The sequence below is a fragment of the Lynx canadensis genome, chromosome C1, assembly GCF_007474595.2.
Source record: "Lynx canadensis isolate LIC74 chromosome C1, mLynCan4.pri.v2, whole genome shotgun sequence".
Classification (NCBI taxonomy): domain Eukaryota; kingdom Metazoa; phylum Chordata; class Mammalia; order Carnivora; family Felidae; genus Lynx; species Lynx canadensis.
Genome location: NC_044310.1, coordinates 8,398,546 through 8,415,010, shown reverse-complemented (window position 1 = coordinate 8,415,010; position 16,465 = coordinate 8,398,546). Strand labels below are relative to the sequence as shown.

The following is a 16,465-nucleotide window of genomic DNA, read 5'->3' as shown; positions in this document are numbered from 1 at the left end:
CTGCCTGCAACCTCATGCCAGATGCAATCCCCTGACACTTGGGGCTTTTTTTTTTTTTTTGGTTTGATTCTGGTAGCCCAGCATCTAGAAGCCTCCCAGTTCCCATAGGCTCTTGGCTGCTTGTTGAATGGATGTTACAAAATCAGTTTTGAGACATGCTGCGTGGAAAGGGGGCACCCTGCCGGTGGCCCTCGCTCTCTGGGCCTCTGATGGCACTCTTCTCGCAGGACAGTCCTCCGGCTCCTGGGGCCACTTGGTCTGCATGGTCAGGGCGCCAGAGTAGCCTGGAAGTTTAAGTCACGGTCCCCCGCCCCCGGAGCAGCCCTTGGCCAGTGACCGGAAAGCCCAGCTCCCTTGCTTTGTACTGAGTCACACGCTGCATTCAGGGTCTGCTTCTGGGGATGCCCACCTAAGATAGGAACCTTCCTCTGCCCCCCATAAAGATCCGGTCAGACTTGAGGGGTCTCTGGCTATACTATCCCCTCTGCCTGACACAGGCTCTCTTAGCTGCCCCCCCCCACACCCCCCTCACCTTTTCATTCCCTTTGGAAATCTGACATATTCACAACATACACACGGGAGCATGCGCCCACTGGAGGCCTCCCGTGTGCCAGGAACTGGTAGAAATCAGAGAATTGGAACTTGGGTTTTAGTCCCATTCCTCGAAGGCCACACCCCTCCCCAACCCAAGGCCGCCTCAACCATGACCTTGAGGGGTGTTTCCTTCTAGTCCACTCTTCAATATTTCACCACACGTACCCTCATGAACGACATACAGGAACGACATACATATAAGTCATGCTAACACTCATATTGCACACGCCATTCTGCAATCTGTTTTGCTCCCAACAGGGGGACCGATGTCCATAGAGATAGGTCTGGGGCGCCTGGGTGGCTCAGTCGGTTGAGCATCCGACTCTCGATTTTGGCTCAGGTCATGATCTTGCAGTTTGTGAGATCGAGATCCGCGATGGGCTCTGCACTACCAGCGAGGAGCCTGCTTGGGATTCCCTCTCTCTCTCTCTCTCTCTCTCTCTCTCTCTCTGCTCCTCCCCCGCTTGCACTCTCACTCTCTCTCATAAAATAAACTTTAAAAGAAAATAAGAAATTGGTCTGGTTTATTCATTTGAACTGCTGAACCACAGCCACAGGATGAATACAGCACAGATCATCTATCCGTCCCCTTCTGATGGTGAAGCTAATTCCAGGTTTCTTACAGCTGCAGCCACTCACCAACCCTTGGTCCAGAGCACAGGTTCGGTCCCAGAGGTTCCTTTCGGAGCTCCTGCCTCCTGACAGCGGACTCCTAATGTCTATTCCCTGAGAGCAGGCACCAGAGTTCAGCCCTGCAGCCCCAGGCACTTGCAGCGGCAGGCACTAAGCCCCTTAGGACAGATGGACACAGGAGGATGGTGGGGTTGTGCACTAGGCTTTGATCTCTTTGTGCCGGGGACAATCCAGGACGGCCTGGGGAAGTCCAGGCACATGAGGCCCGGGGATCAACACTCAGTCCAGTTGGAGTGGAGCGGGACCCTGGCCACGGGACGCTTGGGGCTTCTGGACAGGTGTTGGTCCTCCTCCGCCCTCACACCAAGACACAGGGTCTGCCAGGGAGATGTCACCCTTTGCCTACTGACCCCACATCATCACAGGCTCAAAGAGCAACCCACCAACGCTGTTACTTCGGGAACTTTCCAAGGGCCAGGCACTGCACTCTTTGTGTGTGGCATCACCCTCCGGGTGGGCATTAGCCCTTTTCCAGAAGACACTGAGGTCAGAGACGTTAAGTTGCTCAAAGGCACATAGCCAGGAAGTGGCAGAGAGGGATTCAAACCAATACCCAAGTCATCTGATTCAGAGACACACATACCCGTCTGCCACACCAAAGAGGGCCCTCCTCTGCCCAGGCCCCGGCGAGGCCAAAGCTGGGTGCACGGCAGGCCCAGCTGGTCGTGAACCCAGGCTTCCTCCCGCCACGACAGAACTGGCAACTAAGCCCAGTTTCCCTGGGGATTCAAAGGAGAAATCTTCTCAGGAATGACAGGTCCCGGACCCAGCCCGGCTGGGAGATTAAACGTGGCTCAAAACACACCCAGCTACAGATTCCCCAAACTTTTAATGCCGTGGCTCTGGGAAGGGCAGCTGGAGGCTGCAGAGGGTCTCAGGTGCTGCCGACACCCCTCCGTCTCCGGCCCCAAGGTCCCCAAGCACCGAGTGACCAGGCAGCGAGAAGCCCAGGGACCTCACTGCCACGCTGCACTGCTCCTGGGACTGAGGGCTGAGCACCACCTAAAGCTCTCAGAGCTTCTGCGGGTGGGGTCAACAAGCTGTGGGTAAGGCCTGGCCCAGGCGGAGCTCGGCCTGGGGCTGCACGGGCAGGTGAGGAGAGACCAGGTTCCCAGCTTTACTGGCACGGGCCAGTGAGCTACCCTGAAGGGAGAGGAGGTCTCAGGGAGTCTGGGACAGGTATGCATGGGGCTCCTGGCCACTCAGGGCACCTGATTCAGGCAACCCCTGAGATGAGGAACAGGAGAACACAGTCCAAGGTGGGCGGGGCAGGGGGGCATCTAGAACACCATCCGAGGCGCGAGGAAGGTGGTGCAGCCTGAGCCGCCTCCACGGTCTGTCATACTGGCCCCAGGCTGGGGCCCGGCAAAGCAGCCTGGCTTCAGTACCCTTGCGGGGCGTGACCCCTGCTCTCCGAGCCTCCGAAAGGGTCTGTGGGCGCCTCTGGTGAGTCAATCGTCTGGTAGTCGCTGCGCTCCTGTGACGGTCCGAGGAAACCTAGGGGTGGGGGGATATGGGGGTAGGGGAGAAGAAATGAAGGGTGAGGACTCAAGATGTTCTACCCACCCACCCCCACCAGGAGGGCCCTGGGACAGGGATGGCGAGAGCACCGCCCCCAAGCTATTGGCACGTGTGCAGCCAATCCTCCCATATCCCTACAGGGCAGGCATCTTGTTGCCCCCACTTTACAGACGGGAAAACTGAGGGTCAAAGAGGTGGACTGACTTGCCTGCAAGCAGGGAGCTTGAAGCTGGGGACACTAAGAGTCAAGCCAAGGCAGCACGAGTGCTCTCGCCCACCACGCTCGGCCCTGCACAGTGCACGCTTAGCAACTCGAGGAGAGGGTGCCCGGCCCTGGGCCCACAGGCTCCTCTCCGAGGCACAGTGGACACCGTGTTACTGTGTCCAGAAGGCCCAGAGCTGGCACAGCCGCAGAGCCCAGAGCGCTGGGCTGGGGGTGCCAGGTAGGTGAGAGGGTTCGAGGTGCCCATGCCCTCACTCCCATCCCTGCCCTGCACACCTGTCCCGTGATCCGGAGCAGGTCCCAAGGGCTAAGGGCGCCAGCTCCTTCACGTGTCCAACGGGAGGAACGTTACTGGCTCCCCGCAACCCCCCGGCAGTACTGAGGTCAGCCAGGGGGAGGCCACAGGCCACCCCTGCCCTGGCCCGGCTGCTCCCCTGGGCGGGTCATGGGCCCCTCTGGGCCTCTCTTCTCCAGACAGAACAGTGCAAGACTGCCCCCCAGCCTCTCCCTACTTGTCTGAGATGAGATGTCAGAGAGAACAGGAGAACGGCCTGGCCACCATGAGAGGGGTACAGCTCAAAGCCGGTGTTGGAGGGGTAGCGGTGGGCCGGGGCGGGGGCAGGGTGACACGGATGTCAGCAGGGAGAGCACCTGGGGCTCAGCCGAGGCTCCCGCGGCCCATGCCATGCCAGCGCCTTCTTCCTCGGCCACCCAGACCCCACAGGGCAGGAGGGGAGGCTCCAGGCTGCTACCGCCCAGAGCTGCCTCGGAACCGGGGCACACCCAGCTGCATCCGTGCTCGGGCTAAGAGGGGGGGTCCGGTCGCCACCCCCAACTCTGCCCGCGGCCTGATGCCGGGGAAAGCTCCCAGCAGGCTGGGATGGGAGCACAGGGCCGGTGCAGCAGAAGCCGGAGCTTGTACGCCTCCTGGCCTGGGGTGCAGCGTCCCCGCCACACTCCTCCCTGCACCTTGAGCCTTGGTCCCCAGGGCGAGGACGGCCCACTCGGGCAGGGGCTGTGCAGGCTAGACAGAGTCAGGGGAGACGAGGAAGGCGCTGCCACACCTGGGCCGGGGACAGGGCAGTCAGGGAGCCGGCCGCAGGTGGTGGCCTCACCAATATGGAGCAGGAGCTCACCCCCGCGCTCCCGGTACATGTGGTAGACGAAGCAGCAGGACAAGGGCTTGAGGAGCAGGCTGAGGATGGCCATGCCGGCACCAAAGCGCTCCGTGTCCGAGAAGCCGGTCCGCTGGTAGAAGATGCTGATGTGGACGATGTCCAGGAAGATGGTGGCCGCCAAGCCACCCAGAAACTGCAAGACAGGCCAGGCGCAGGGCCCGTGGTGACCACGTGTCACCAGGGCTTAAGAGCGTGCCGACGCCCTATCACGCCCTCATGCCCCCCCCCCCCACCCCTCCCGTATACCAGACCGGAAGCTCTGTCTGTGCCCTCCTGTGTCCTTAGGCTTTGCTGCAAAACACATCAGCAAGCAGGCAGGACCCTGTGGATGAGGCGCCTGCCCGAGGACTGCAGCACCGAGCGCGGGGACGTGGGGACGTGGGGACCCGGTCCGGACCTAGCCTGTGGCTCCACCAGAGCCCCACCCCCCACCACTGCCCCTGTTGCCCTTGAGGCCATGATGGGGCACGAGACTTGGCTCCAGAACCTCCAAGACAGAGGTCCCTTGGAGTTCGCCCAATCTGTCTCCAGCACCAGGGAAGCCCTTCCTCGGTCATCCTGACGGGCCGGTGCTGGAGCGCCCACCGCCCGCCGGGGCGTAGCGGTTGTCCATGACAGAGCTCAGCAGGGCTGTGTCCACTCTGACCTCGTAAGCACAGGAGCTCCCTCTTCGTGGGTCTCCAGCCACATCCCTCCCCACCAGAACCTAGAGGCGGGTTACGGGAAAGGGGTCCAGTGCCATCGAGGAGCGGCCGCTCTGGGGCGCCTGGGGGGACCCCACCCGTGCCACTCTCTCGGGGGAGGCCCTGAGCAGACTCGGGGAGCTCTGGGCCCGGCAGGCCGAGAAGCAGGCCAGGCTAGTGAAGACACACGTGGGCTGGTAGCCTGGGCGGGCTTACTCACAAGGCTTTAGAGAATGGAAAACGGGGGCACGAGGAGGAGAGAGGATCGGGATGGGTGAGGGGGAGACCGGGGGGGGGGGGGCCACGACCACCCTGAAGCCAGTCCTCTCGCTGCATCCCCCGCCTCACCAGGCTTATGGCGTCGATGGAGTCCCTCTGAGCAACGGCCCACACGCCCAAGGCCAGGATGGTGAAGTTTGCCCAGGGATAGGGGCCCTCGAACGCTATGCAGCCCCTGTGGGAAAAGGCACCGGAGTCACATGAGGTGACCGCCCCCCAGGTGCCCGCCCCCTCCCGCTCCTGGGCCTCAGGGCCCTCTGACGTGCCATCTGCCCGGCTCCAGGGCACCTCCTCTGCCCTGGAAACGTCAGCAAGCAAATCCCCTTGGCGTCACTTCCCAAAGGGACCCCGAATCCGGCCATATCCCTCCAGCTCCAAAACACCATCCTCCCCTGGATACATCCACGGATTGATCTCTGTGGCCTCTGCCCACCGGTCTCTCACTTCCATTCCTGCCCTTCCAGGGGCGACGATGCGCTCTCCTGCTAAGAATTCTCCAGCAGTTTCCCGTCCCACTTGCAGTGAAATACAGACCCTTCCCGTGGCCTGAGGAGCCCTGTGGGATCCGGCCCGTGACACAGACTCTCTTACGGCCCAGCCACTGCCCGTGCTGTGTCCTCTACCCTGAACACTTGGCCCTGTTGTGTTACTTTAGTCTCAGCCCAAACGTTACCTCTGAGACTCTTTCCCCGACCACCTAATTTTAAGTACCACCTTGTCACTTTCTAACACAACACCCGCCCGTATCTTCTGTTCTGGGGGATCGTTACCAACTCCCGACGGATGCGTTTACGACTTGTCAACCCAATGACACTGTTAGCACAGAGGCCCTGCTAGCGACTAGCACAGTTCTAGATGCTTTAAAGGAACTCATTTATGTGCATTTATGTTCGCAACTCTAGAAAGGGAGCACAAATACCGGCCTCGTTTTTAAAAACGAGGAAGGTGAGGCACAGAGAGATCAGGTAACGTGCCCAGGGCCACTCGGCTTCTAAGTGGGGGAGCTGGGATTTGAACTCCAACAGCCTTAGCCCTTTTCCAGAAGACACTGGAAGACACCGCCATTGACGCAGGCAGTGTACCTTGAAGTCTGCAAAACGCACACAGAGGCTCAACTGTTTCCAGTCCTGGTTTGGCAGAGAAATCTCCCCAGCAGCTCAACCGTCATTTCATTAGGCGGCAATAATGAAAATCAGCCCTGCAATCCTCGAGCCTCCCTTTGTGGCCCCAGGGAGTGTGGGATGAGCACTGCCACGCCTCTCCCCCACAGCTCCTGAGGGGTGTGCCATCCATATACCCATTTGACAGATGGAAACCAAGGCCCCAAGAGGTGGGTGGGCCACTTGCCTAAGGTAACCCGGCTGGACCCTGGCTGAGCCAGGACCTGCCCGGGTCCGTCTAAATCCTGAATCTGCCATCATAGAAGAGTGAGGGTCTGCCCCTAAGCAAGTGACCACCCTGCGTCTCTCAGCTCATAGAATATCGACTTGCTGAGCCACTGAGCTAAGCCACAGAAGGCGCTCAGCCCAGCGGCTGGCCCCGAGACACCCTCAATAAATATTAGCGGTTATGACAGTTTCTAAAGCTATGCTTTCACCTTCCAATGATCTTACAAGGTAAGGAGGGGTGTCGGTAATACCGTCATTTTGCAGGTGAGAAAATGACTCAGGGGGTCTAAGTTTCCTCTGGAAACTGCCTGCCCCTCACACATTCTTGGGATGTGGGGAGCTTGCTGAGGACGTTCTTGGCAGAGGTGCTATTTGGCTTTGGAACTGGCCAGGAGACCCGCGGACAAGACCCAAGCGACACACGGACAAGACCCTGGCGGTATGTGCACCCAGATCCCGGGAGACAGGTGGACACAGAGCCGGGACACCTGTGGAGTCACTCACCAGGTCGTCAGCAGCCAGTGAACCAGGAGGATCGTCTGCGGCACAAAGTAGGGGAGAGGGAAAGAAAAGATCTATGAATGTGACCACCAGATGGCAGGGGCGTGGGGGGGGGGGGGCGCGGCGGAGCTTTTGCAGCCAGAAAACACGGGACGCAAGCCCCTGTCTAGCACCTAAGAGGGCTTCGCAAATACAGGAGGGGAAGAGCAGGGGGAGGGGTGGGGGTGAGGAGGCAGGCCTTGAGGGTCTTGGCAAGGAACGTGGATTTCATCCTCAGTGCATGGAGGGGACGCCACCAAAGGCTTTTCTGCAACAAAGTAACCTGGTATGGTTTAAGAAAAAAAAAAAATCCCTCTGGCGTTTTTCTAAATGTCTACACTGTTCCACCCCTCTTATTGCCCCAGATATCCTTAAAATCACAGCCCCCATAACTGGAACTGGTCTCTACTCCTGGTAATCAAAAGGGCCCTACTTGGAAAGCAGACGGAGGAGGGAGCAGATGCTATGGGGAGGGCAGGGCGGCTGTGAGTTGGCGTTTCCGAAGGAGGGCACTCGGTGCTAAGGGGTAAGCAGGGACCCGCCAGGCAAAGGGGAGGAAAGAAAGGTGTTCTGAGCTGGCGTGACAACAGGAATGGGGAGGCAGGAAGGGGAAGAGGGAGTGGCGCTGAACCCATGGGGGGCCAGGAGCCCCAAGTCAGGAGCTTCAATGGGGTCCCAGTGGTGGATGGGGGTCCCTGAAGGAGTTACTCAAGGGATTGGTGGGGGTCAAGCTGGGAGGGAGGGGAATGCCGAGAGCATGGGGAGGGGATAGCGTGCCCGCCGGCCTGGAGAGCGGAGAGCCAGGGCAGGCAGAGCAAGGGTGTATAGTGAATCGCCCCGGCTCCTGGACTGGTGAAAGGGCAGAAGTGGGGGTTGCCACCTGCAAGAAAGAACCCTGGCTAGGGAGGGAGAAGCCCCTCGAGAGGAGTTACCACTTACCGTGCACATACTCTGTGCCAAAAGCCTTACACAACCTCCTTGGGGCCTCAGAACAGCCTCTGGAACAGTCACTAAGCTCATTCCCATTTTGGGGGGCCTGGCTAGCTCAGTTGGGGGAGCATTCAGCTCTCGATCTCTGGGTCATGAGCTCAAGCCCACGTTGCGTGGGTAGCGATTACTTCAAAAAATAAAATAAAATAAAAGATCATTCCCATTTTACAGATGGGAAAACTAGTCTCCGAGGAATATCAAGTCGATCTGGATTCCATAGATGGCAAGTGGTAAAACCAGAGTTCAATTGTAAGTGTGCCTCCGGGGCACCCAACTTTGCAGCGGGGGCCCGGGCTTTCAGCGGAGAAAAGCCATTTGAACTTTCGACAAATGTGGACATTTTCTGCACATGGGGGAGGTGAAATCCAGAGCAGATGGCTGGGATGTTCCGCCTTCACCCCTCGTGCCCAGTGCGAGTGAACCAAAAAAGCTTTGGTGCCATGGCCCAAAAGCTCAACAGACTAGGAGAAGAGTTCTGTAGGGACTGATGCTCCTGACTTTATGGAGGTCCCAAGACTCTGAAAAAACCAAGTCTGTACAGTATGGAAGGCTGGCGCTAGAAGGAATCTTTGCGGGGCACCTGGCTGGCTCAGTCGTTAGAGCATCCGACTCTTGACCTCAGGGCTGGGAGTTCGAGCCCCACGTTGGGTGTAGAGATTACTTAAATAAATAAAACTTAAAAAAGAAAAAGGAATGTTCACGACTGGCTACCTTTGTTTACCACCGAGCGCTTCCTAAGTGTCAGACCCCCATACTAGGTACTTTCTATACATGAACGCACCTCATTCTTACAGTCCGTGGAGGTGCCATTTACAGTTGAGAAAACTGATGCTCAGAGGTAAGTCAGTGGCAGAGCCACTCAACAGATTCAAATCTGACCATTAGCCCAGTGTTGTCTGACTGCCAGGCCTCTCTGGGCCTGGGCAGGTGTGCTCTTCCCGTTACAAAGATGGGGAAACTGAGGCAGAGAAGTCTTAGTCTGCCACGGGTTTGTTAAAATGTTTTTTGTAATGTTTGTTTATTTTTGAGAGACAGAGAGAGACAGAGCGTGAGCGGGGGAGGGGCAGAGAGAGAGGGAGACACAGAATCCGAAGCAGGCTCCAGGCTCTGAGCTGTCAGCACAGTGGGCACGCAGGGCTTGAACTCACAGGCCATGAGATCATGACCTGAGCTGAAGTCAACGCTTAACTGACTGAGCCACCCAGGCACCCTTTCCTTTTATTTATTTTTTTAATGTTTATTTATTTTGAGAGGGGGGAGGGGCAGAGAGAGAGAGAATCCCAAGCAGGGTCCGTGCTGTGAGTGCAGAGCCTGACACGGGGCATAGAGTAGGGGAACATGAGAAAATAGAGGATCTCATGAACCATGAGGTCACGACCTGAGCTGAAATCCAGAGTCAGATGCTTAACCGACTGAGCTACGCGGGTACCCCTGCCATAGGTTTTTTTTTTTTTCTCCCCCAAAGGCTTAAGAGATGCGATCTCATGGTCCTACTTTTCTCAGGCATTTATACTTTAACCCAGCATCCCTGGCACCTGCTAGGCACCCGCCCTGGGGACTCAACGGTGAGCAAAGGAGATGTGGTGCCCTACTGCCCTTCCAGAACTTTTACATGGTGGAGGACACCTGCTGATCAGATCATCACCTTAGAAACGAAGGCTCCAGTGAGAACCTCTTCCAGAAGGAGGGTGATAGCAAAGGAACCGGAGACCCATTCTACAGCCGGGTGGGGTGGGGCCGTGGGGTGGTTCTGAGGGAGTGACTTTAAAACAAATTTTTTTTATGTTTATTTAGTTTTGAGAGAGAGAGAGAGAGAGAGCACGAGCAGGGAAGGGGCAGAGCGAGAAGGGAGACACAGAATCCTTAACAGGCTCCAGGCCCCGAGGTGTCAGGCCAGAGCCGACACGGGGCTCGAACTCGCGAACTGCAAGATCATGACCTGAGCCAAAGTCGGAAGCTCAACCCACTGGGCCACCCAGGTGCCCCCGGAGTGACTTTTAAGCAGGGGATTAACTAGGGCCAAAGATCAAAGAAGAGCCTTTCAAGCAGAAGGGATGGAGCCTGCAAAGGCTCTGTGGCAGAAGGAAACGTGGAACCTTCTGGAAACTGAAAAGAAGCCAATGCAGCTGGACAGAAGAGGAGAGCAGAGGACGGACAGGAAGCTGGGGGGTGGGCAGGGCTGGGCCCGGGAGGTGTGGGAAAGAAGTCTGATCTTTATCTCAAGAGCTAACCACCACCACCCGGTCTGTCTTAACAGGAAACCCTACCCACAAGAGGGGAGAAGTCTTGCCTCGAAGGCCACAGCACGTGACCAGTCGCGAGAGTCCTGGTGTCCGGCTTTTGGACTAAGAGAAGACACTGAGAAAGACAGCACAGGGGAGGCGGCTCACATCACCACCTTCCTCCTGAAAATCAACACCTAAGCCTTCCGCACTGCTGGCTTCTATTCCAGGAACCGTCTTAATTTCCAAGTGCTCGGCTTCCTCCATTCAGACCATGCACACAACGGGCCCTGCAGAGCTCTGCCTGATTAAGGTGAGCTGGATGAGGAGCAGGTCCCCAGGGTGCCCGCCGATGCCCAGGCAAGCCTGTGGGGAAATCGCTCTGTGTCACCTGTGAGATAAAGATTTCTCCTGGAGCCGAAAAGACCTGTAAATGCAGTGAGCGCCTGCCTAACGTCCAAAACTATGCCATCTGTTTGGGGAAGAAAAGAGTGCAACCTGGAAATACTGAGGATCCTTGAAGACACAGGGTGTCCCCACCATGTGACAGACATCACTTTTGTTTTATAAATACTGAAGAAATTAAGCACCTTTTGATCATGTCTCTTAAGCCCCCGGGAAAGGGAACCCGCAGAAGACTAAGCCTCAGTTTCCTCATCTTTGTAGCGAGAGGACATGCCCACCCAGGCCTAGAGTCCAGGAGAGCTCCAACCAGACACCGAGCCAAATGGGCCCTGCCCTTCCCGACACAGGAGGGAACAGTGACTCATCTCAGCACAAAGAACTGTCTGCCGGCTGTTGGGGAGGTTTCTGGGAACCAAGGGGACACCAGGGATTCTCAGGTACTGCCTGAGAGACTGGGGGATGGGGCGGGGGGGGGGGGGCTGGGCTCTGAGAACGTGCCTGGGCAGCCCTTCCTGGCTGGGCAAGAGGACAGAGACCTGAGCTCCTGGACTCTTCATACAGTGCTCGGCACAGGGGGCCTGCCTGGCTCTTCCCCAGGCAGCATCCAATGTGTCAGAAGACTGGGGAGGGGAGGGCCAATGGGCCACGGCAGCCAGGGGTCACAGGATGCTGGACTGGAGACCTGGGTTCTGAGCCAGGGGCCAGGTCCCTTTATGTCTGTGCCCCAGGGTCCTTCTCTGTGAAATGGAGGCAATACCTATGTCCCCATATGTCCCAGCGGGGTGCCTCAACTGTAGAGAGACAGCGTCTGATAGTTACTGTACGTATCCACAGTGATGCCAAGCACCCCCGTGAACAGGCATCTTGGAACAGTGTCAATAACACAATTCCTGTTACTGATGAGGACCTGTCTGCCATGTGTCTACACTGCCCCGAACACTTGGACCACGTCACCCTGCAACTGTATGGGGGAGAGAGTATGAAGGTTCTTTTACTTGTGAAGAAACGGAGGCAGTGAGAGATTAGGTCACTGGCCCAAACTGGAACACTTATAAACAAGAGAGCTCAGATGCCAATCTCCGAATCGGTGTGTCTGGTCTGAGTTTTTCTGCTAATAAAAATGTAATGCCCCAGGGCTCCTGGGTGGCTCAGTCAGTTAAGCGTCCGACCCTGGATTTCGGCTCAGGTCATGATCTCACGGTCCATGAGTTCGAGCCCCGCGTCGGGCTCTGTGCTGACAGCTCAGAGCCTGGAACCTGCTTCGGATTCTGTGTCTCCCTCTCTCTCTGACCCTCCCCCGTTCATGCTCTGTCTCTGTCTCAAAAATAAACATTAAAAAAAATGTAATGCTCCACCAACTTCTGGACCACTGGATCCTTCTCTTAGCACCCTAGAAGGTAGGGTTTATTTTTATCCTCTTTTTACAGTGAGGAAACTGATACTCAGGTTAAGAAACCCGTTCAAGGTCACACAGCTAATAAGTAGCAAAGTCTATGCTACACGGTCGGGATCTGGAGGAGAAAGGGAAGGGTGGATGGAAATGAGGTTTAAGCAGAAGGGAAGGCTAAGGGGAACCCAAGCGGTCACGTGGACCATGACTTAGACCCCTTGTTTGCCACTAGAGGGCCCATGGACGAAAGGGGTTGGGTGTGGGGGAGATTCCTAGACAGGTGGTAGACAGACCTAAGGTCAACCTACAGATCAATGTATGGAATATAGTTCTATTAGTCCTGTGTAAACATTCAGCAGCCTGTTACGTGAGGCAGTAAGACCGCCCAGGGCAGCTAAGGCTGAGGGACCCGCGTCAGGAACGCCACGGCGGGGAGGCAGAGTCGGGTGGTGGTTAACTGCCTGGGCAATGAGGCCAAAGGTTTGGATCTGATCCTGGCTCCATGATGTAGAAGCTGTGTGATCTCGGGCAAGTTACCAGATCTCCTGGAACTGCTGTCTGCTCATCTGTGAAGTAGGGACAATAGCGCTCGGGTCATAGAATTGTCACGTGGATCTAGCAGCACAGGGAGGTAGAGAGGTACGTGAAACACGCAACACAGTGCCTGCCAGGGAGGCAGCCCTCAGCACACAGCCATCCTCGTTACTCCCGTCAGGAAGTCGGCTTCCTAATTTTTAACCTAATGCTGCTATTCCCTGGCCCCTCCTCCCGAAGATCTTTTCTCACAAGACCTCATGGACCCAAGTCTACTCTGTTCTCAGCTGGCCGCAATGTCATTTCTGCAGCTCAGGACTTGCCTCTCGGATGGGGCTCGGTTAGGGGCTGCCCTTTGGGTGAAGGGCCTGTGGCAGCTGTTTCTTTCACCTGTCACCACTGACCACTCTGGCTGGGCTGGGCACAAGCAGGCATCCAACCAGTTGCCAAGGAATGTATGAAATGAGGGGGTGCGGGGCCACAGGGGTGCGTTTTCCCAGCTCCCCGGGGGTCCTGATCTCAGAACATCCCACTTTGGTGCCTCCAGGGAAGGAGTCAACAGCCGCTCTCTATAGGGTGGCCAGATTTAACAACAACAAGACAGAACGCCCAGTGAACTCTGAAGTTTGGTTAATAAACAGTTTGTTAGTATGTCCCGAATATTGCCTAATACTTATGCCTAAAAATTACTCGTTGTTGGTCTGAAATTCAAATTCAGCTGGATGTCCTGTATGCTACCTGGCAAACCTGTCCCCTCAGAGCCTCCTAGCACTTCCTTATCTCTGACTGGTAGCATCGGTGACCTTTGGAAGCATGGGATCTTGTTTCTGCCTAGGGAACAGCCAGCCATGTCACTCTGGGGCACCGAATACCAGGACATACCTGTGGGTGCATTTGGCCTGTTAGGCACATGAAGTTGCTCAAAAACAAAGGAAGCCCCAAAGGGTCTAAGGCTCCCCCAGTGGATGGAAACCATCAAGGCAGAAGTCAGTCCTAACTGGAGGCCAGGAAAGGACCTGGCTTTGAAGTCTGACCCCAGTTGGTCCAAAGCCTGACTCTGCCACTGAATCCCTGTGGGACCTCGGCAGGTTACTTATCGGACCTGAGCCGAAGTTTGCTCCTCTGTAAAAAGGTGACAGTATCGGCTTTCTCAGAAGGTGGCTGTGATCGAGCAAACAACCTGACGCCCGGGAATGAGGAGGGTTCCCTGCCCTCTCCATTCCCGCAGCTCTGCCCCTCACCTGATTCTCTCGTAGCAATTATTGTAGGCAAATCTGTCATCAGAGAAAAGGCAGCCGGCACTGACTCACACTGCCCGGAACACAGGGGATGTTGACCCCAACAAACCGCAGCTGCCCTCCTGTAAACCTCTTAGGCTGGAAGCTTCAGGGAGGCAAATGGCATTAAGGAAAACCTGCCCATGTGGAGTCCGAACACAGACCCCGTCTAACAATCCGCAGACGGATCACGTGTTGTCTTGTAGCCCTCTAGGCGTTAGATGCCTTTGGTGCCGGACGCCACGCGTGCTAAGTGCTTCGTCACTGGGGAGTAAGAGGCCATTCCTGGATATAACCTCAAGGGGGAGGGCGCCCAGACCCAAAATGGCAGGTTTGGCCCAAGGCTCACACCTTGCTGCCCAGAGCTAAAGGTCCCAGCCCCTCGCTGGCAAACTCAGCCCAGAAGCGGAGGCCGCCAGCGGTGGGCGGGGAGAAAATGAAGAAGCCGCTGGCATCTTGAGGAGCTGAGGACACGCCACAGGAAATGAAGACACCCCAGAAAGGCTCTCAGCGTCCTCCTAAGTGTATACGGTGGGGGTTTTCTGCTTTTAAGTAACTTCTCTCGGAGTTCCCGTTTTCTTAAGAAACAGGGACGCTGCACTGATCAACTTTGGAAAAAGCACTCGTCTGCGAATTTCGGCTTTTCTTAACCCGATTAAGCCAACAAAGCAGCAGGGCGGTGCTGGGCGTGCAGGTGAAAGGTCTGCCCCCCTCTCTCTGGGAAAGGGCAGGTGTCCAGCCGCCGAGACCCCCCTCGGGCTCTCAGCGCCCGCCCCCAAGTCCGCCCCTCCCACCCTCTCCGGGGGGAATTCTGGGCTCTTGGGCCGAAGCGATCCTCCCGCCCCCGCCGCCTCCAGCTCCCTCGCGGTCTTCCCTGCAGGCCCTTCCCTGGATCCCTTTCCTTTTCCGGTCTGCGTATCTCCTTCCCGGCTCGGCTCCACGCACTCTTTCTCCCTACTACCCCTCTTGCCCCAAGCTCTTGATCCCCTCACCTCTAAAATCCTTCTTGGAAAAAAAAGCAAACGCCCGACACACTCTGGAGGGCCCGCCCCGCCCGCGCCCCGCCCTGCCCGTCGCCACCTTCAAGTTCACGGTAGGCAGCTCCATCCCGAGCTAGGCGAAGGGCACCTGCGCCGCGGCCGCGGGGGCTCCTGGGCTCCGAACTCCGGGCGCAAACTTGCCTCGCCCCGCCCCGCCCCGCTCCGCTTCGGCCACTCCACCTCCAGAGCCGCTCCGGGCCACGTGAGGCGGGCCACGTGATCGCTGCCCCGTTGCTAGGAGACGGCGTCGGGCGGCGCCCGCCCTCCTGCGGGTTTCCTGCTCCCGCCGCCTCGGAGGCAGTCCCCGCAGGCGGTTGGAGAACGCTGGGATTTGTGTCGCAAAGGGCGCAGTATCTCGCCTGGTTAGTAACCTGACAGGTGGATCGAGGGGACCACCTGCAGCTGAAGAATTGGGGGGAACGTCCAGGTGCCCACAGCTGGTGTCTCGTCTCGTCCCTGCGGGTACCCTCCTCCTTGCTTCCTGGCGTCAAAGTGGAGACACTGACAATACCTACCTCATAGGATCCTGGTGAGGTTCAATGAACTGATTCCTGTCGATAATGAAAAAATTATTCTGACACTTGCTGGACCGGTAAGGAAGACTGTTGCCGTAGGGGTATTGCAATGGGGAAGCCTGAGGAAGCTCACCTCTCAGGACAGCAAGGACAGGCGCAGAGGGAGGGTCAGCGGAATGGAAAATAGCAAGAACAGACATCAAGGGTAGGGAGATTCTTGCTAAACTGACCCAGCAGGATTCTTGCTAAAGGCAGGCGAGGACACCAAAGGATAGGGAACTTGATCAGATATGGAGGGTGATCAGATATCAAGGGTGGGGAGAGTCTCACTAAATTGATTTAGCAGGGTTCTTAGGGCTCTGCAGTCCCAACAAGGATAGGCTGGATACAGAAGGCCAGGCCTAGTCTGGGAGAGGGCTCAGAGGAACCTAGCTAAAATTTGATCACGGATAGTGTCTTTGTGAAGGTAAAATGCCCAGAACAGTGCCTACCACTTAGTAAGTGAGCAATACACATGAGCTGTTGTTATTAGCGATACAGAAGGTTATTATCACTATACTGCTTGGGGCCCACTTGAGTCAGTATACCAAAAGCTAGCTGGAAAATCTAGCTGGAAAACCAGCAGAAAACCTACAGGACACAACTGTCTCCAGAAAGAAGAAGATTGGAGAGAAAAAGATTTTATCTAAACACTGTCTGCCCCTCAGCTGTAAATGGAAAGAATTGAGGAAGGAAAGGGCCATCTTACCTGGCACCCCTCTTAGACTGTTGACCACCCTCTCCCCAACCCAGACAGGACCATTAATTCTCCCTACCTCCATCCCCCTCCCCACCTCATCCTTCCCCCATAACCAGAGAAAATTTTCATTTGGAGAGCACCAGCTTCCATTAGAGTCACTTGGGGTAAGGGACCCCCTAGGATGCGTCTGAGTGCTTGTTCTTGCTTCTAGGAGGGAGAAACCTCATGGGAGGCTACAAAACTACCTGGGATTG

General features: G+C 56.7%; 1 protein-coding gene across 3 annotated transcripts; it reads right to left on the bottom strand.

Annotated features, from left to right (window-relative positions):
- Positions 1 to 1,096: 1,096 nt before the first annotated feature.
- LOC115521220 (angiotensin II receptor associated protein) lies at positions 1,097 to 15,108 on the bottom strand. Of its 3 annotated transcripts, none has more exons than XM_030326283.1 (5): positions 14,998 to 15,108; positions 7,064 to 7,098; positions 5,241 to 5,346; positions 4,096 to 4,342; positions 1,097 to 2,784 (listed from the first exon to the last, which is right to left on the bottom strand). In XM_030326283.1, exons 1-5 carry the CDS (start codon positions 15,022 to 15,024, stop codon positions 2,669 to 2,671), a joined length of 531 nt encoding a protein of 176 aa, XP_030182143.1. In that variant the 5' UTR covers positions 15,025 to 15,108; the 3' UTR covers positions 1,097 to 2,668. The 3 variants fall into 3 exon arrangements, with proteins under 3 accessions (XP_030182143.1, XP_030182144.1, XP_030182145.1); XM_030326284.1 differs by having other exon boundaries at positions 4,147 to 4,342; positions 14,998 to 15,106; XM_030326285.1 differs by having other exon boundaries at positions 4,168 to 4,342; positions 14,998 to 15,106.
- Between the last annotated feature and the right edge of the window lie 1,357 nt (positions 15,109 to 16,465).